The sequence below is a fragment of the Mustela putorius genome, unplaced genomic scaffold (assembly GCF_011764305.1).
Source record: "Mustela putorius furo isolate JIRA1106 unplaced genomic scaffold, ASM1176430v1.1 tig00000529_pilon_pilon_pilon, whole genome shotgun sequence".
Taxonomy (NCBI): Eukaryota; Metazoa; Chordata; class Mammalia; order Carnivora; family Mustelidae; genus Mustela; species Mustela putorius.
In genome coordinates this window covers 11668-30921 of record NW_025421406.1, presented here as the reverse complement: position 1 = coordinate 30921, position 19254 = coordinate 11668, and the positions used below count along the sequence as shown (strand labels likewise).

Genomic DNA, 19254 nt, shown 5'->3' with positions numbered 1-19254 from the left:
GTTGAACTTAACGTAGAGTCAGTTATGCAATTTTCCAGTGCCAGCCACACATCTGGTACTGGTTATGGTGAAGAATTCAGAAGCAAGCCTCTCTGGATGAGTAGGCGGCAGAGATCATCTCTTTTCTCTTCCATGCGCTCACGCTAAGGCCATAGAAAACGCTGCCAAGACAGGTTGGTTAATGCATGTGAGGAGTGAAGAGCTTCATTCCGGTTTCTGAAGAAAATGTGAAATCCACAAGGCAACAGAAGTCGTGCTTTCTATGTGGAATTTGGACCATACGTTGACTGCTGGTCTGAGATCCATTTGAAAGCCTAATCTGCTCCAAGTTGTCCTGATTTGCTTTTGACACTGAGTTTCTGACATGGGTAGAATGGCTATTAAATTAACATCTGTGCCAACTAGACACTGTTGAAGGGGCAAAAAGGCTGGTAGGCAGAGCTCCAGGGCCGGGCAAGCTTGCCAGGTGAAAGCAAGGCTGAAACTCAACAGACAGACTCAGCAGGTGGTAAAACTATGAACCAAAGCAGAACTTCTCCAAACAGCATTTTGTGGGGGAAAGAGAGGGCTGTTTTGTAGGTAGCACTGAAAGGCAGGGGTCCTTTTTCCATTTGAATAGGTCAGGCTGCAAAACTTCAGCCACTCAGCTTCTCCTTAAAGAAGAGCTGTAGAAATATGCAACCGTTATGATTCACTAAGTTGGAGACATCACCAAAAATAACTAACTTCTCTGAGAAGCTGCTAATATGAACAAGGGTGCCTGTCTGATGAGAAAAAGCCTTAGGAAGCCCATCCATTTCCCAGAAGACACAGAAGAGAGTTGAAACTCTTCCCCTTACTCAATCTGAAATCTTCTCCAACAGACTTCTGACTACTGAACTCAGCAAAGTGCCATCATATGCCATTTAACTTTCTCAATCTTAACGACGTAGAAGCAGCCCAAAAGAGAAAGAGAAAAGCCGTAATCATCTAAATGCATTTGCTGGGATGCCTGGGTGGCTCAGTCAGTTAAGCGTCTGCCTTCAGCTCAGATCATGATCCCGGGATCCTGGGATCCAGTCCAGCATCAGGGCTTCCCGCTTGGTGGGGAGCCTGCTTCTCCCTCTGCCTGCCGCTGCCCCTGCTTGTGCTCTCCCTCTCTCTCTGCCAAATAAATAAATAAAATATATATAAAATAAATAAATGCAGGGGCGCCTGGGTGGCTCAGTGGGTTAAAGCCTCTGCCTTCGGCTCAGGTTATGATCCCAGGGTCCTGGGATCGAGCCCCACATGGGGCTCTCTGCTTAGCAGGGAGCCTGCTTCCTTCCCTTCCTCCTCTCTGTCTGCCTGCCTCTCTGTCTACTTGTGATCTCTGTCAAATAAATAAATAAAATCTTAAAAAATAAAATAAATAAATAAATGCATTTTTGGCCATTCCATATAAGGATTTTATGCTGAAGGGCGAGCCTGAGATGGAGCTAGGATAGACTGGTCCCTCCCCAACTCTTGTCTCTGTATGTTCTCCTCACACAGTGATCATCTCATGCGCTGACGGTCAATGTTGTATTGAAGACTATATATTTTTTCCCACACCAAAGTGCCTCCAAGGACAAGCCAACTATTTCATCTAGCAACCCATTCTGATGGTCAAGGAAGGACTTAGACAGTAAGTCTTCTACTTACAGGAAAGTGCTATGTTATTCTCCAATCTGGTAACTTTCTAAGAGGCTTTCAAAAATAATATTACCCCAGGCTGTTTTGACTTTACCCATGACTCTTCTGTCCTCTTAACTGAACTGGCACCTTAGATTCTCATATGTTAGAGTGCTGTGGTCATAAATGTTGGAACAGACTCATCAGTTTAGCTCCGAGACCTCCAAATTGTATGCCGTGGTGCCAAGGGCAAGCTCACAGGGGTGTTGCAGGATATTTTAGATTTTTGAGGAAAACAAAGTATTATTCAACATCTCTCAGAAACTATATGAACTCCAACTTGGAGCAAGTTCACAGTGTAACACACCAGATGGTGTTACATTTCGTTTAATGACATCATCTCTTTGCAAAGCTAGGCCGTTGGCAGTTGCCATGATAAAAAGCAAGTATTATATTTTAAAAGTACATAAGACAGGAAATTAGGGTAGTGAGATCCAACCTGATCTCAAGGTTTGAGAAGTTGTGAGTTGGGCAGTGATCCATTTATGGCCTGGCAGCCCCAAATTCACCCTTCATCACCTGCTCTGAGCAAAGAAAGATGGGACTCGGAATACATTTTTCTCTTTTGCCAGTCAGTACAATTCTAAGCTCTGTCAGTGGGGTGCACTGTAGAGACATTACAGGAAGAAAAACTTTCCCTTCTTGGTTTTGGTGTGCTTTTTCAAGAAACCTCCTCAGAGATAGATTTCCTCAGCATCGTAGCAGGTGGATTTCCAGCAAGTTCTATAAGCACAGTGTTACAGCGACTTTTCTGCCATTGGATGGAGCTGTGGCGAGCCATCCTCTGTCCATTAAGGAACAAGGGGGATGCTCATTCTTGGTGCTATATTTTGAACCCATGGTAAGTGGTTGCCACTCTAGCTTTCCCTCTTTTCCTAACAATTCTCTTCACTGGCTAGATAGTCCTCATTAAAGTTGGTATTTCTTTTGTTTTCTTTCTTGTTATTATTAATCGTGGTAAAATGCACACCACATAAAATTTGCCATCTTAATCATTTTTAAACATACAGTTCAATTGTACTAAATGCCTAACATGATTGCGCAACCCTTACCACCTCCCATTTCCAACACTCTTTTCATTTGCAAAACTGAAACTCTGTACCCATTAAACGCCAACTTTCCATTCTCCCCTCCCCTCAGTCCCCAGCAACCACCATTCTACTTTCTGTCTTTGAACCTCACTACCGTAGACATCCCATATAAGTGGAATTACAGCGTATTTGAGTTTTTGTGTGTTGACTGCCATATTTCTCTTCATGTCCCAAAGATTCATCCGTGGTATAGCTTGTGCCAGAATTTCCTACCTTTTTGAGGCTGAATGATAGTCACATATCACATTTTGTTGATTCATGGACCATTCAGTAGGGAACTGGGTAATTACCCCCTTCTGCCTCTTATGAACAATGCTGCTGCCAACAGCAAGACCTGTGCCAAGACCTGTACAAGTCTCTGCTTTCAGTTCTTTGGGGGTCCATCCCCAGAAGGGGAATTGCTAGATCTTACAGTAATTTTCTATTTTTCACCTTTTGAGGAGCCACTTAGTATAGCGCTAGTTCATATTTATTTATATGAAACCTTCCAGTTCCCATTATCATGCTCCTGATTGGATCCTGGTTGAACCACGCAAGGCCCAGCAGGAACAACTTGTTCCACTAGTCACTGTGGTGAAGAATGAAATAAAAGCATTTTTTAAAAAAAAATCTTTCGACTTATACATATCATGTTTTCCACACAGGTAATTATTTAGACCCAAGCACTTAAGTGAAACTGTGAGGTATTCCTCCTGGGTCCAAGAAAAATGATGTGAAAAGAAGACAGAGACATGAAGGGGTCCATGAGTGAAGCACATTGGGAACCTTAGCTCCTGCCTATGTTTCCAGCTGTCTGGAGGGTCTGTCTGCTTTATCCTTCCAACTGAAGGAACAGACAGACCCATACCCCACCCCCACCAGGAGTGACGCACACACACAACATCTTGATTTTCTTCATGATATCAAATTATTTCTCACTTGAGGCGACAGTGGCTAGAAGCCTCCCAAGGTCTTTGGCTTAGGCTGCTCTGTCTCCCCTTACTTATTTATTTATTTTTAAATATTTTATTTGTTTATTTGACAGACAGAGATCATGAGTTAGGCAGACAGGCAGGCAGAAAGAGAGGAAGGGAAGCAGAATCCCCACTGAGCAGAGAGCCCAATGCAGGGCTCGATCCCAGGACCCTGGAATCATGACCTGAGCCGAAGGCAGAGGCTTTAACCCACTGAGCCACCCAGGCGCCCCTCCCCTTATTTCTAATCTCACTAAATCCCACAGTCAAAATGTTTGCTTGACAGACTTTCTTCCCTCCATTCCTATGGCTGTTAGTCCATCCATCATCTCCAGCTGGTATAATCTAACGGGTTGTAAGTCAATTTCCCTCAATGAGCCCAGGGGCAGACACCTTACATGTCCACAGAAGCTAGACAGACATAGACTAATCTGTGCCTGCCACAGGTCCTGGCTGCCTCCATCGCTGCACCCAGGCAGACACAGAGATACGGAGGTGGCGGTAAGACAGTTGAAATGCTAGCTGGAGGACCATGCTCTCCCCCAGAAGACGAAGGCCACCAATTACGGATGCAGGATGTGGCCAGGGGCAAAACCATGAATGTGCACCCCCCTACAAGCAGAAATGAATGATCTGAAAAGCACTCATTCAGAAACTTCGATGCTTATTTTCATTCACTGGAAATTACTGGAAACAAACATTACAGAGAACCATGACACCTTTGCAGCTACAAGCTGCCTTGTGGGAGGAGCTGCTGCCACTGTCTATTTTTCCTCCTATGTTCCACCATTATTGTTGTTGTTGTTTGAACCCCTCCCAAAACCTTGCCTGTGATTCCTCCAGAAAGCCTGCTGACACCCACGTGAACCTACACTTCCCGAGTGAACTTCTATTACATTTAAAGCTGATCATCGTGATGTTCCTTGTCTTCTGATGCAGATCTGAAAGCTCTTAAAAACACACGATTATACCTTGTGGGGTTCTCCCCACCACTTTTTTTAAGGAGAAGAAAAAATGTTGGATGCTTTGAGGGCACCATGGCACTAATAAAATCATCATCAGATCCACTGGTAATATTGAATTATGACAACATGTAAGAACCATTTCCAGTTCCCCTCCCCTCCAAACTACATTACGAGGAAGTGTGTCCATAAATCTCTGTGCCCTTCAAAGAAACACAGAAAGAAAATTTGCATTACATCCCAAGAGCTGACGCTGGTGATCTGCAGCCATCCATAAATCTGTCAGGTTTACAAAAAAGTCCATCAGATAAAGAGCCAAGAAGAAAATAACTCTGACAGCTGCAAACCTTCTGTTTTTACAACAGGCACAGAATGGACGCACTTCCTTTTAACATCTTCATAAACACAGAGCAATAAGCAAAGGCAAACGTCCCCGGTAGAAGCCACTGGACTCTGGCACCTCCACACGTGCCCTCAGAACCACTACTAGGCTGGACTGAACCCAATTCCAGTTCCCCAGATGGTATTTCCAGAGCCAGCAAGGTGCTTGTGGCAGTGGCCCACCTTCAAAGAGCTGCGACCTCGCCATCCTCAGATCAGGAGTTTTATTCCCTTTAGGTAAAGAACTAACATCTGGCATGGGGTCACCAAAATATATGTACTAATAAATCCCAGATGGGGATTGCAGACACCTCTCTTTACTCAAGGCATGAACGGCTCTTGGGCGATTAATAGTCTATTCATCTGATCTCTTGGGAAAGAGCTCCCCTTCAGGGACTGTTTGTGTTTATAATATGCCGTGTTTTCCATTTTTTTTTTTTTTAAAAGATTGTATTTATTTGAGAGAGAGAGAAAAAATGCACAAATGGACAGAGGGAGAGGAAGAAGCAGGCTCCCCGCTAAGCAGGGAGCCCCATGTGGGACTCAATCCCAGGATCCTGGGATCATGACCAGAGCCGAAGGCAGATGTCAGTTAAGACTGAGCCACCCAGGTGCCCCAATACATTGTGTTTTCTAAAGCCAACTTGGGATCCATTGTTGCACAAGACATACTTAATTTTGTCATCTGTGTGCTTAATGGATGATTATTAACCTATGAATATAAAAAGGCAGAACCTTGGGCATCCCAAATACCCTATTATCTGGGCCAGAGGAAGGAAGCAATATTCCACTTGGCCATTGCCCCAAATTCTGAACCAGCAGCCCGGGTCAAAGCCAATGAGGTTTATCTTTATATTCAGCTGTCTTAATATCATCAGGCATAGTTTATCAAGCACCTACTATGTGCTAAGTCTTGTGCTAGGCACACTTACAGAACACATCTCCATCTTACTAGGTCTCAGCAAGGTGGTGCTTTCTAGTTCTTGATGTGTGTCTGCACACATTACCACTGAGCCTCACAACAATTCCGTATGGAAAGGAATCTTGGGTTATCATTGGCTCCATTTGCTTCAGACAAGGATACTGATGCTCAGAGACATTCAGGGACTGGACCAAGGTCCCTTAGCTAGGACTGAGACTGGAAGGCGGGTCCTCTGCCCTCATTCCATGCTATTTTTCTCCTGCTATAGAGTTTTGGATTGAGCAGAGCACCAATAACTTTATCCAAGACAAATACAGCATATGCTCCATCAGAAGAGGGGTGTGGGGCAGTCAAGAGAGGTCAGACCGCAAAGCTGACTGGCAGGATCTGAGCCCAGCTGGCTTGGAGCAAGAGGGACTTTAACAGAAAGGGGAGGAAATCCAGAGAGGAACAGGCATGGCAAGGGGGAAGGGGAGGAGTCCCACTTCACACCTCGGAGTCCGAGGTCTAAGCAGTGCAGCCGGTGAGGGGATGGGATCGAGCCTCTTCTATCAGATCAGTTTCCCATAGGAGTTGAGCCCTTCCCCAGAGGGCTGCTGTTTCTATAAAGCCACAGCCTTTGTTGAAAATACTTCTAACATACATTACATAGAATATCTCTTCACTAAACAAAGGCTAGGGAACATTACTATTATTTGTTTTACACAGCAGACTATTGTTGTTGATTACACTCTTCTGTAGTACATATGTGAACCCACTTTGGCCCACTAAACCCTGCCAAAAAAAATTGTCTTTTTTCATTGTCTTTATGCCCCATCAATAATTCCCATCCAAATTCAAGACAAAAGGAGAGGCATGTGAACAAGATTTCACCTTCTTCTCAAATGCTCCCGAAAGCCCATCATAATATAGGTCTACAGAGAAGGTACAATGCTCTTAACATAGCTGAGTCATGTTTTCAGAGGTGAGAGGAGGTGGGACGCTGGGTTCTCAAATCAGTAAAGAATAGTGTATATAGTTGAAATTATCTTAAAAGTTCCTTAAATGGGGGTGCCTGGGTAGCTCAGTGGGTGAAAGCCTCTGCCTTTGGCTCAGGTCATGGTCCCAGGGTCCTGGGACGGAGCCCCGCATCGGGCTACCTGCTCCGCAGGGAGCCTGTTTTCTCCCCCCCCTCTCTCTGCCTGCCTCTCTGACTACTTGTGATCCCTGTCTGTCAAATAAATAAATAAAATCTTAAAAAAAAAAATTCCTTAAATGGCCTAAAAAATACAGTGACTATCCACATGCTTTTGGATCTCCATCATAATTATCAGTTCCTTTAAGAATTAGTCAATGTTTCTCTAGAACTGCCCATCAAATATTCAAGTTCTCCCTCCATTGTGATGATAAAAATCATTAGTGCCCCCTTGCCAGGCTTTTTGAACAATGTGTTTCCTGTTCTGTTAGTGCAGAGCCCTCAAACCTCATCCACTCCTTTGGGTTCATCAACAGGGAGCCATTCCTTGGCCAACAGAAGCAATGAATAGTTATTCCCTGAAAGGGGCTGAATACACATGGTCAGGATTTCCAGACACTTGCCTTCTTCCTCAGAGCCAAATATCACTTTTTTTTTTTTAAAAAGATTTTATTTATTTGACAGAGAGAGAGAGTAGAAGTAGGTAGAGTGGCAGAGAGGGAGAAGCAGGCTCTCCACTGAGCAGGGAGCCAGATACAGGCTTGATCCCAGGACCCTGAGATCATGACCTAGGCTGAAGGCAGCCGCTTAACCGACTGAGCCACCCAGGTGTCCCCAGATATCACTTTTATCGACAGCATCTAACAACCCCTCTACATCTACTAATTGGACGTCCAAGGGACCTAGGGAGAACCAAAGCTTGATGAAGGAAGCTGGGGTTTCACTGCCTGCTCTAGAAGAAGCCACAGATAGTGCTGTTCAGATGCTGTCTTCGTTTCTATAGTACTCCAATCTGCAAATACTTATGGAACATTTACCATGTACAGGTATAAGGCAAATGGTACAGATAAAACACCACCAGTGTCTGTCCTCTCAGACTCTACTGTATAGGCAGGGGAGGGGGAAGACACTAATTAAAATATAATGTAAGTGTAAAGCAAAAAAGTACGGGGTGCTCTGAAATCGATTAGGAGTATATAAATCAGTATGTATGTAAATCAGTCCTAGGGGAGGAAGTCAATCAGGGAAGGCTGCCTGGAAGAAGTGATGCCTAAGCTAAAAGGAATTGAGGTGGAGGGTGGAGAAATTAGCCAAGGAGGGGGAGATGGAGGAGAAAGGAAGGAAGAATGGTTCCTGGTAGAACTAACGGGTGAATAAACAACCCACCAGAAAGGAAAGCTAAAGAAAAGGTCAACAGATATGATGATGAGGTGGCCACTGTCTTTTCTTGGAGAAAAGACAATTAGGTAACATGATTAGACAAAGAAGCCAAATTGCAAGGGGTTTGGGGATAGATTGCTGTTAAGGAAGTACAGAAAGAATTGTGGACTATTCCTTTATGGATTCTCACAGAAAGGGAGAAATTGAGACTATTCTGGTGAGTAAGCACTAGGAGAAGAGCACAATTTTAGCACAGCTTTAACTGAGTGGCTTTGCTGAAGGAATATTTAAATCCCCATAATTCTCCCACTGGTCAGACACAGGGGAGCTGGGCACCATCAGTCTCTTACAAAACACATCTGCAGGAATTTTCATGGACTCTGACAGGAATGTGAATAATGGAAATAAAACAGGATAAAGCAGGAACGCCCCTCCATATTCAGTGGCTGGTGGTAGTCCAACAGATCTTACCTGAAGCAGGGCCATGAAGGTGCTCTCTCTGGGGTGACTCAAAGGCTCCCCAGACTTAAAATTATCCACTTAGCGCTACAGGAATACTTTCATTAAAGGAGCAGGACTTTTAGTTAAATGTTGTCCTATTTCCTGTTGTACCATCAAGTTCTCTGAAAAATACAAGTGTCTCTTACGGCTTGCGAATGACTCACACCTCAGCGTGTAAAGAGTCCACTGGTTTCTTGGTTCCTTCCTGGGGGGTGCAGGGGAGAGCAGGAATGCAGAAATTAAGAATATGGGTATGGAGAGGCACGGAAGTGGTGGGAAAGAGTGAATACAAGCTTGTCCCTTTCAGATTCCTTCCTGGTCCTTGCCCCCAAGCTGTCCTAATTCAGAGAAAAGGCAAAGAGGAGTGACTATACCCAGCAGACAACTGGCAAGGCAGGAGTGTGCCTTTCCAATGTGGGAGGTTCCTTGTTTTGAGGGGCACAATTTTTTTTTTTTTAATTTTTTAATGCTGTAAAATACTCAGAAGTGTTTTGGATGAGATTTACATCTTCCCTTCTCTAAATTGATTCAGCCTCCAAAAGTCAGCAACCAAAGGAACAATATCCATGAGGACGTTATTTCTTTGGAAGCATTTCCAGTTTGTGGGTCAAAGCTAGGGTGGCCTACTTACCCCAGGGATCGCCTTGTCATCTAAGGTAAAGAGCTAAAATCCACTGAGAAGCAAAATGACAAAGGGCTCATATCTGTAACATCTGACATTTCTGAGGCTGAGCAAACATCCATGACAGCTGAAGTTCGCTGATTCATAGCCCAGGAATCCACACACTGGTAGCCTTAGGACTGAGTCCAGCCATGGAAGGATTTCTTGGATTGGATAAACTTTGTTTTTCATCTCAATGTCAATGCCTGGGGATGGGACCTGTTCTCTCCAAGTCAGCCCCAGGTGTCATAACCTGAACTGTTCGTAGAAAGCAATATTTTCACATTCCCGTTTCCTACCTGGTTTTAGCAGACATTTGAGTTTGGGACCTCTGGTTTATCAAGACTGACACGGAATACAAACAAACCATTTCTCTCCCATTAGGTAGAGCTCCAGAGCTGACCGTTTGGTGCTGGGTAATTGAGCAACGAGAGCACGAAAAACCGAAAAACCACAACTGTGTGCAATACCCCTTGTAATCAGACTTACCAAAAACCAAAAAAACAAAAAAAAAGTACAGCGAAGCTCGCGGGTCCCAACATAAGCCACGTGACCACAGCTTTGAAACCATGTTTCAACAGAAGTATCGGCCAGCACTGGTCACCATCCGATCTCCCCCTGCGTCCTCGGCTCCCGCAAGACCCCTGCCATCTGGAACGTCACAGAACACAAGCCTGGCAGCCAGCATCCAAGCCAGGCCTGGCAAAGGAAACAACACCTCTATTCAGGGGATCTGTAGTAGGCAACTAACACGCAAGTTGGAGCCTTTTGCATCCAGCCCTGAGTCAGACCAGCTGCTTGGTAGCTCCTGAGGACACCTGCAGGACGCAACGCAGAAACCGCCGTCTCCCATGTGTCTGTATGCCCTGGCCCAGGGGCACCCCGACCCTGCACCCCTCCACAGTTCCACATGATGCCTCCATCACAGCCCGCGCGGAACCCAAGAACCAGAAGGCGAGGGCTTCGAGGAAGCTTTGCAAGTCCTCTTGTTCAATCTCAGCTCAGGCTTGCTCATCGAGGAGAGATCAGGCCCCGGAAGTTGATACGGCACGTCCAGAGCTCATCATGCAAGTGTCTTAATGGGTACTAGAACCTCCATCTCGAAGACCTCCGCTGTGGAAGCAGCCCCCTGTGATAGAGCATCATGCTTTTAAAGACGCCTGCATCCTTCTGGAGCCTAACCCAGTGTCTTGCACTGGATTTCTGCCACACCCACGGGTGCAGTCTGGCTCACTCAAGGTCATCACCAGGGTTTGGGTCAAAGCCCACCCAAAATAAAAGCCTCCTTGGCCCTGCCTGGCCTTCTGTGTGTCTAGTCCCATCACGGATGTAGCAGGAATACTGGCTGGCTGGGGACAGGGCTCTGGAGTTTGGAATTCCATTCACCACTCATGGAGGTCATGTACAAAGATGAATACCTACCTCTTTTCTTTCCCTTAAGATTTATTTATTTATTTGACAGAGAGAGAGTGCACAAGCAGGGGGAGCCTCACAGAGGGAGAAACAGGCACCCCGCTGAGCAAGGAGCCCGATGTGGGACTTGATCCTAGGGTCCTGGGATCATGACCTGAGACGAAGGCAGACTGAGCCACCCAGGTGCCCCAAAAGTGATTTTTCTTTGTACACTGTGCCTTTTTTCTCCCCCTGGAGCCCTTGTATGTTGCCCTAGTCCCTTCTCCTGACCTTGATGGCCATTCTCCTAGAGGGATCATCTAAAATAAACAAAATAACATCCTGTATGACTGACTGCCCCGTTTTGCTTATTCATATGCAGTTTCAAAACAAAATCTACATTATCCAGAGTCCAGTAATATCAGTTGAAATAGATAAAATAACCAGATATGACAATTATGCTCATGTCTATAAAACATAAGGGGTATTCTTTACAGGAACAAATGGCCTCATTACATTGTCTTAAAAGAAAAACTATATTGGACTTCAGTGTTTTATGGGGACACATAATTACCATAGATGGAAGGGCTGCCTGTAATTAATTTTCTCTAGTTCTTATTCTCATTGTTCAGCGCTTACAAGACCAGGTCTATGACACTTTGGGGATGCCTTATTGACCTCTGAGAATTTCCATTCCTGATCGGCAGTGCTGTTGGGGTTCAAGGAGGGTATGTCATTGTTCTCCCTGACAGCATCTGTGTCACTGTCATGGGGTTGGGGGATGGGGCACTGGGAATCCAATATGGAGGGTTCCAGTCACTGTATTATTATACTGTGGCCAGTCATCAATAAGAAGCAACAGGGGAAAATAAACAAAAAAGAAAACAGCACAGCAAAAGGAAGTTTGTTCAGGAGACAATGGGGGCCCACTCAAGGTCCCTCCTATCCACCCTGCTTGGGGGGCAGTGTGCTATTTGAGGGAGACACGGAGTCCATCCCTAACTCTCAGGTTTACCCTGACCATTCCACCTCAGGCACAGCAATCTTAGCTTCCTTGCCATAGAGTGACTGGTTGTTGTGTGTGTGTGTGTGTGTGTGTGTGTGTTTTAAGATTTTATTTATTTGTCAGAGAGAAAGAGAGAGAGCACAAACAGGGGGAGTGGCAGGCAGAGAAGAGGGAGAAGCAGGCTCCTCGCCTAGCAGGGAATCTAATGCAGGACTCTATCCCAGGACCCTGGAATCATGATCTGAGCCAAAGGCAGGTAGATGGTTAACGGACTAGACATCCAGGTATCCCCAGTGACTGGTTTAGACAACCCAAACCTATGCCACTCACCACTCCCTTCTATAGCCAATAAAGTGGCTTAAGATTGGGCACTGAGACATGAAAAATTTGCTGGGACTTCTGGAAGAGGTCACTCACTCCTCTGATAGAGCTGCCAGAAGCCAGTTCTCTCTCTCTCTCTCCTGCTGGACAGTGTGTTGCGCACGTGAAGTTAGCACTGCCGCAGACAGTTAACCACCATGAGAGAAACTGCATTGCTGAGGATGAAACTCAACCACAGAGGGCAGATTAGAAAGAAAATGGGTTCCTGACATCACTGAGCGGCTAAACCAAATCTCATTCCAGTTATGCAAGCTAATAAAAATTTCTCTTTTGTACGAGCCGATCTAAACTGGGGTTTCTCTTTCTTGCATAATACTCTTATGTCCAGATACCATTCTGGACAGCTAATGAGGAGCACGCTAGAGGACTTCTAATCTTGCTGCCGGCTTTTTACCACGTGCCCAGCCCCTAAAGGACAGCGGGTAAAGGAGGCCCAGAAAAAACACAGGCGACCAGTACTTGCTCCCCCGTTTCCTCAAGCTGGTTGCCTAACAAAGTCTGAAGACAGCCTGGAAACCCCCTCTCCTGCAGAGTCAAGTCCTGCCTGTCAGACAGCAGTGATAGCCAAGCACAGAGACCCAAGGGCGGGAGATGCTGAGCAACCTCAGTGATACAGACAGCGCAGAGGCTCTGAGGGACAGGACGTGGGTCCTCCACTCCCAGTATGGTGCTGCCCCACCATCCCTGACGGAACCTCCTGAGGGACTCGGGATGGGAACATCCTTGTCATGAGGGGGGTTTGCCTCCCTTGCAAAAACAGCAAGACTTGAAGGCAGGAAAAAGTAAAAGCACCCCCAGGAGCGCCCACTCACCTAAAGACCCAAATGAAAGGATCCCAGAGAACTGTGCCCTCAGGCTCCAGGGAAAAAGAAAGGATTCAGGTGCTGAAGGGACGATGAATTCCTGAGGATACAAATCAAAGCTGGTCCTCATAGTCTGAGGTAGTGGGATTTCAGAGCTCACTTTACAAAAACACAAATGGACATATGAAATCACCTTGGTTGGCAAAAAAATAAATAAAAAGGGGCACCTGGGTGGCTCAGTTGGTTAAACGGCTGCCTTTGGCTCAGGTCATGATCCCAGGGTCTTGGGATCAAGCCCCACAATGGGCTTTCTGCTCAGCGGGGAACCTGCTTCTCCCTCTCCCTCTGCCTGCAGCTCTGCCTACTTGTGCTCTTGCTCTCTTTCTCTCTGTCAAATAAATAAATTTTTAAAAAGAAGAAAGAAAAAAGAGAGAAAGTATTATATAAACAAATGTATGTGCCAAGTAAGATGATGTAGACTTCACATTACCTCTACTAGGAGCTTTGCTTTGGAAGAAAGGGAAGGAAGGAGCAAGAGAAAGTCCTGAGTTAGTTTTCTGCACAGGATGGGACCGTCCTGGTGCCAGGACCCCCTGTGACTCCATCCACAGGATCCAGGCTGTGCGTGATGGAGAGGAGACTGTGCAGGTTCTCCTGTACACAGAGCGCTCGTCTGACTTTCCTCAGAAAGTGAGATTAGGGGATCTGGCTCATGTCCAGAGGACAATAGTCATAAGATCTAAAGAAGGTGGAAGGGAGGGGGGACTTGAACAGGCTCACAGTAAAGAAAGAAAATGAAGCCCGTTGGGTAAAACTGTCCAGGTCCAGCTGTATTTGGTGACAGCAAGGGGCTCTCTCCTCACCTGGTGATCCTATTTTCAAATTCTTTATTTTTTTTTAAAGATTTTATTTATTTATTTGGAGGGGGGAAGGAGAGAGAATCCGTCTCCCCATGATCCTCAGATCATGCCCTGAGCCATGGACACTTAACTGAGCCACCCAAGTGCCCCTATTTTCAAAATCATTTTAAATAACTTGCATTATTCAACCTTACTACCTCTCATGACAAGAACTGTGATCTACCCCTGTAAGCCCTAAAAATCTTGCATTTCCTATATCCAAGTAACCGCACAATGAACGTAGGGAGCCTTCATGAGACTATAGGTTTAGGGGTTTAACTGAGGGCAAAACCCAAAGAATTTACCTCCATACCAAAATGAAGGAAGGCGCTTTTTCGCAGAGGAGTCCTCTGAAAGAAGAGGTCTCCTCCTCTCTGTGTGTACGGTGGTCATCCCGATGGAAGGACCAGGATGAACCGTGCTGACACACAGCTGTTGAGAGGACCCCACAGTGCCAGGCTATTTCAGGACCACTGCACTTACAAGTCTGAGCCTCAATGGGGTCATGCATCCTCACCGGGGCAGGCTAGGTCGGCAGGAATAACATGGGTTAGAAAGCACGTTCTCATCCCCGCTCAGGCCCCATGATGCTGACTAACCACAGACATCTGACCTGATTTCTTTGTCCTAAGTTTCATTTATCAAATGATGTTACACTAGATTAGATGGCTTCTCCTTTCATGTCAAATGTCAAATTCGTTTTAACTGTCACCATGGCCCAAGCTGATCTGGCCCCTTCCCATCTCTCTGGCTCGTCTTTCCTCTGATCAGTCCCCTTGCAGTTTTGGGAACACACTAGGACCATTCCCACCCCAGGACCTTTGTATCTTCTTGCCCTCTGCCAGGAACGCTCCTCTCCAGAATATGCATCACCTGTCTGGCTTCCTCACACCTTTAGGAGAGACTAATATCACAATTTCTCAAACTAGTCTCACAGTCTCCTCAGTGAGGACACACAATTGCAAATCCTCCCTCCGCCTCCACCACCCACAGAATGGACAACAATACTTATCCCCCATTTTAGACATAATTTTTTTTTCCTCCCTTGCACTTACTTAACAGAATCCCTCCTATTCTGTTTTTTACTTCTTTGTTTATTGTCCATCTTTCCCACTAGAAGGTCAGTGCTCCAAGGGCAGGGATTTCTTGAGTTCCTTATTTTAGTTCTTTTTTTTTTTTTTTCCTTATGAACAGGGCTCTCTATCTTCTCTTATCACTGGTATATCCCCAGCACCCGGAAGAGAGCCTGACAGGTAACAGGAACTGAGGAAGTTTTGCTGAATGGATGCAAGGGGGGGTTGGGGGGGGGTAGAGCCCTCTACAGCATCTTCCAGCCCTGAGGTCTGTGCGCTATGGTGCTTCTCGTGGGAGGGCTCTCCTCCCCACCACTGTACCAGGATGGACTCCACGACCTCCAAACATTGTCTGTGAGAAATGCTTTCTATTGGGATTCAGTTCTATTTTCTAGAGTCAAAATTAATATCATTGGGGGGGGGTGCACAATTACATCCATCTCCCCTAATTCCTTATGTAAAATTCCTAGGGAAAACAGAAGTGAGCTTCCCTACCGCTAAGATACCACATTATTTAACCTCAAGTGAAAAGAGGTTAGTTAGCAGGTGCATTTCCGCCGGCTCCACTAGATGGCAACATGGTCAGCGTCCACAGGTATCCAGGCGTGAAATTTACTAGCAACACATGCAGGAGAGCAGCTCCCACAAGCCTCTCCTGTCCTCTTCCACACACAGCCCTGGCTTCTTCTCCCCTGGTAGCCTGGTGATTTTCAACCACTAATTTACAATCTGTTCTCATATGGTTCACGCTTACTCACTGAATACATCTGACTTACCACTCCAGCCTTGGAAGCTTTGTGTATGCTGCTTCCTTCTGCCCAAGTGCAATACTTACCTCCTTTGAAACTTTTGAAACTCTCTTGCCCCCCCCCCACCCCCACCCAAACTCACTTCTTCCAGGAAACCTTCCCAACCAAACCTGGCTCTGATCCCAACTGCACGGATGTCGTGAGCTACAGTCACAGGCATATAGCCATTTTCATATATTTGATAGAAGGTGCCTGGATACATATGTAAAGAAAGCAGACAGAGAATCACACACACACAGCTCTAGGCATCTGGTGAGCAAATGTACATTTACCATAAATGATGTGCAGGTGACCACTTTCCATACCAAAAAAAGAAGAAGAAGAAGAAGTAGTAGTAGTAGTAGTAGTAGTAGTCATGGCTCTAGGAAATTGCATTGGCTGCCAAGGTTCAATTAATGGGCTAAGAAACTAGATATACTGATGCTTAGCTACGTCTTCCAGTTCCTAACCCCCTCCTTGTATTCAGCCGAAGCTCCAGAAAGTCTTTTGAGCAAACAAATTTTAGAGGAACTTCAACAAATATCTGGCATAGAGTTGAAAAAGTGTGCAAAATCTTACATAACTTTAAGGGCTATTTAAATTGTTTTATTTCCATGCTCAAGAAGTTTTCCAATTTACCTCAAAAATGAAACTGAGTCTACTTGTAGAAGCTTTAACTATGGCTGAAAACAAGCCCAAGACATGTTTTAAAAGTACAAAGGCCCATATACCTGTTGAGTGAAACTGTTTATTGGCTGTTAGAGAGAACAGTATTCTGACCAACATCTATACAACAGGAGATGAAAAATAAAATGTCCCTGTGTTCACAGGTCACTGCCAGACGTGCCGGGACCCAGAGACATCTCACAGTTAACAAAGACATGGGAAATGTAAAAAGGTGAAACTTTAAGTGAAACAGCTCTCCAATCTTACCAGAGTCCCATTTCTGAAGCATTTTGATCCTTCATTTGTTTACAGAGAAACAATCGACATGCACATTTCGGATGCCATTTTTTCCAACCACCCTATTCTACCTCCCTCAGCTTAACGCCAGGTCCCCACACCCAGTCACAGAAAAAGAAAAGCGGTGATTTGTTTGACACAACCACTTTAAAGCTGTGACCAAATGTTACTCCCTTGCAGATAGCAACACCGTGTCACTGAGTCATTGGAACGTGAGTCTGAGGGCCATTCGAACTCACCGAGTTTCAGCATTTTTTCCCCCGTCCTCGGTCAGGAGGACAGCTTTGGGTTGTCTTGGTTGTCACACAGCCAGGAGGAATGGACACGACCACTTTGTTGATGCCGATTCTATGGTAACTGTGTTGCCTTCAGGAAGAAGTCAATCTTCCCCGAGAATAACTCCCAAGAATTTATACCATCCTTAAAAAAAAAATCCACCGTACGCTTCGCGAGCACACAGAAGACACTGGTCAAAAGTCACTTTAAAAGTTGTCTTGCTGGGGTGCCTGGGTGGCTCAGTGGGTTAAAGCCTCTGCCTTCGGCTCAGGTCATGATCCCAGGGTCCTGGGATCGAGCCCTGCATCGGGCTCTCTGCTCAGCAGGGAGCCTGCTTCCTCCTCTCTCTGACTCTCCCTCTCTGCCTACTTGTAATCTCTGTCTGTCAAATAAATAAATAAAAATTAAAAAAAAAAAAAGTTGTCTTGCTTGTTATTCTGGGAGCTGGGTTTCGTCACCTGTAGTGGAATGCATTAGGTAGCCTTTAATTGTGAATCCAGAGAGGTCCCCATTTCCACAATGGGGAGAGCCCGCACTTGCCGCCTCTAAGTGCCGCCTGTAAATGCTCCACAGAAACACAGGGATTACCTGTGATTGGCGAACAGGAGATGTTTTCAAAATCAAGCAGAAACAGGAAGTCTTAACGTTTCAACATGTTAGAAAAGAGGAGCCGATACTTAAAAAAAAAAAAGAAAGGAGCAGCTCCAATCATAGATGCTGCCTGGGGGGGAAAAAATCAAAAAAGCTCTTCATTCCTACCTGGCCAGTATAAGCATGAATGTCTATTAATAGTAACTACTGCTCAGAGGTATTCTTGTTCTCAGGAGAAGCAGAGAACAGAGTTTGGACAATGTTGCGACTGAAAACCATTAGCCTTTCACTTCTGAAAAGAGTGTAAAGTCTTTATAAAGAATGTGACTGTATCCAGGCATACACAATACACCCAGGTCCTTATAGAAGGATCTATATGCATATATGATCCAATTATCTCTTCAGATGCTTGTTGATTTGCCTGAGCATTTGGCAGTCATCGGCACCCACAAACTGTTCCCTTATCCATCCCCACCGGGCAAGCTTCTACCAGTCCGGCAAGGACCACTTCCACAGGCACTGCCTCTGTGAAGACCTTGAGTGTCCCAACCAGCTAGATAAGATCTCACCTTCTTCCTTTAGCCCCCCCGGCACCTCCCTTGAACCTCCCTGGAAAGACTTTTTGGGTACCTATCACAGCTGTCCATAAATGACCTTTACTGGCCTATCCGTCTCATCCCCAACTACACAGTAAGTTTCTTGACTTTATTTTTATTCTCTGTAGCAATGATACTGTCCTAAAGCTACCAAGTATGTGGCAAGAAAAGATACCAAGTAGAAAGCAAAGGACAAATACTCTGGAGTCCGTCCTGGTTCACATTCCAGCGACACCACTTCCTGGTTTTATAAAATTGCAAATTATGTCACCTCTCTGAGCAATTTTATTCTCTAGACAATTGCGAATAGCACCATCATTGGCCTCATAGAATTGCTGTCAGGATGTGAAGGGGACAACGGGAAGCAAATTACACCTTGCCTAATGTACATGGCAGGCTCAAGGAGCAATGAGCATTACTGTCGATCTGAATTATAAACCAAATGCCTACTACTTATTCTGGGAGAAGATGGAAAGAGACACCAGACACACATCAATTTACAGATACGTTATCATTTCTTATGGTCTTCAGACTACATTATCGTGTGACTGACTCATGGCGGTTCGAAGCTTACACCCGAGAAAGCATCCTTCCGCATTCCCTGTGTGATGTCCCCAAATTCTCCCTGGCCCCTTCGTGCTGTGACAATCCCATCAGAGACTAAAGGTCATAGGAGCTGCTGAGAGACTACATGCCTCCTCTTGGAAGGACAAGATTCTGAATCCTATGACTTTGCGAACCCTAACCCATTGGCTGGAGGGGCTGGAGCTACACTGTGTAGACCTGGGAAGGGAAGAATGAAGGAGGCGGCCTACAGCATCACAGAAAACAGTCGCCAACATGGCAGCATGGCCTTCGCACACGCTCCAGACCTCGTGGCCTGGCAGGGCCCTTGCATACACTCCAGGCCTCGTGGTCTGGTGACTGAGGCACCGGTCCAGATTTAACTTTGCTATGGCATGCAGAAATGCAGCTGGCTATCTTTTCT

At 45.6% G+C, this 19254-nt stretch overlaps 1 protein-coding gene across 1 annotated transcript in view; it reads right to left on the bottom strand.

Annotated features, from left to right (window-relative positions):
• The window catches only part of LOC123392376 (tumor necrosis factor alpha-induced protein 8), a 66747-nt gene extending 49419 nt beyond the window's left edge, over positions 1-17328 (bottom strand). The window contains exon 1 of the mRNA XM_045081213.1: positions 17043-17328. Coding sequence (XP_044937148.1) covers positions 17043-17055 — 13 coding nt within the window. The 5' untranslated portion in view covers positions 17056-17328. The remainder of the gene's footprint in view (positions 1-17042) is intronic.
• Between the last annotated feature and the right edge of the window lie 1926 nt (positions 17329-19254).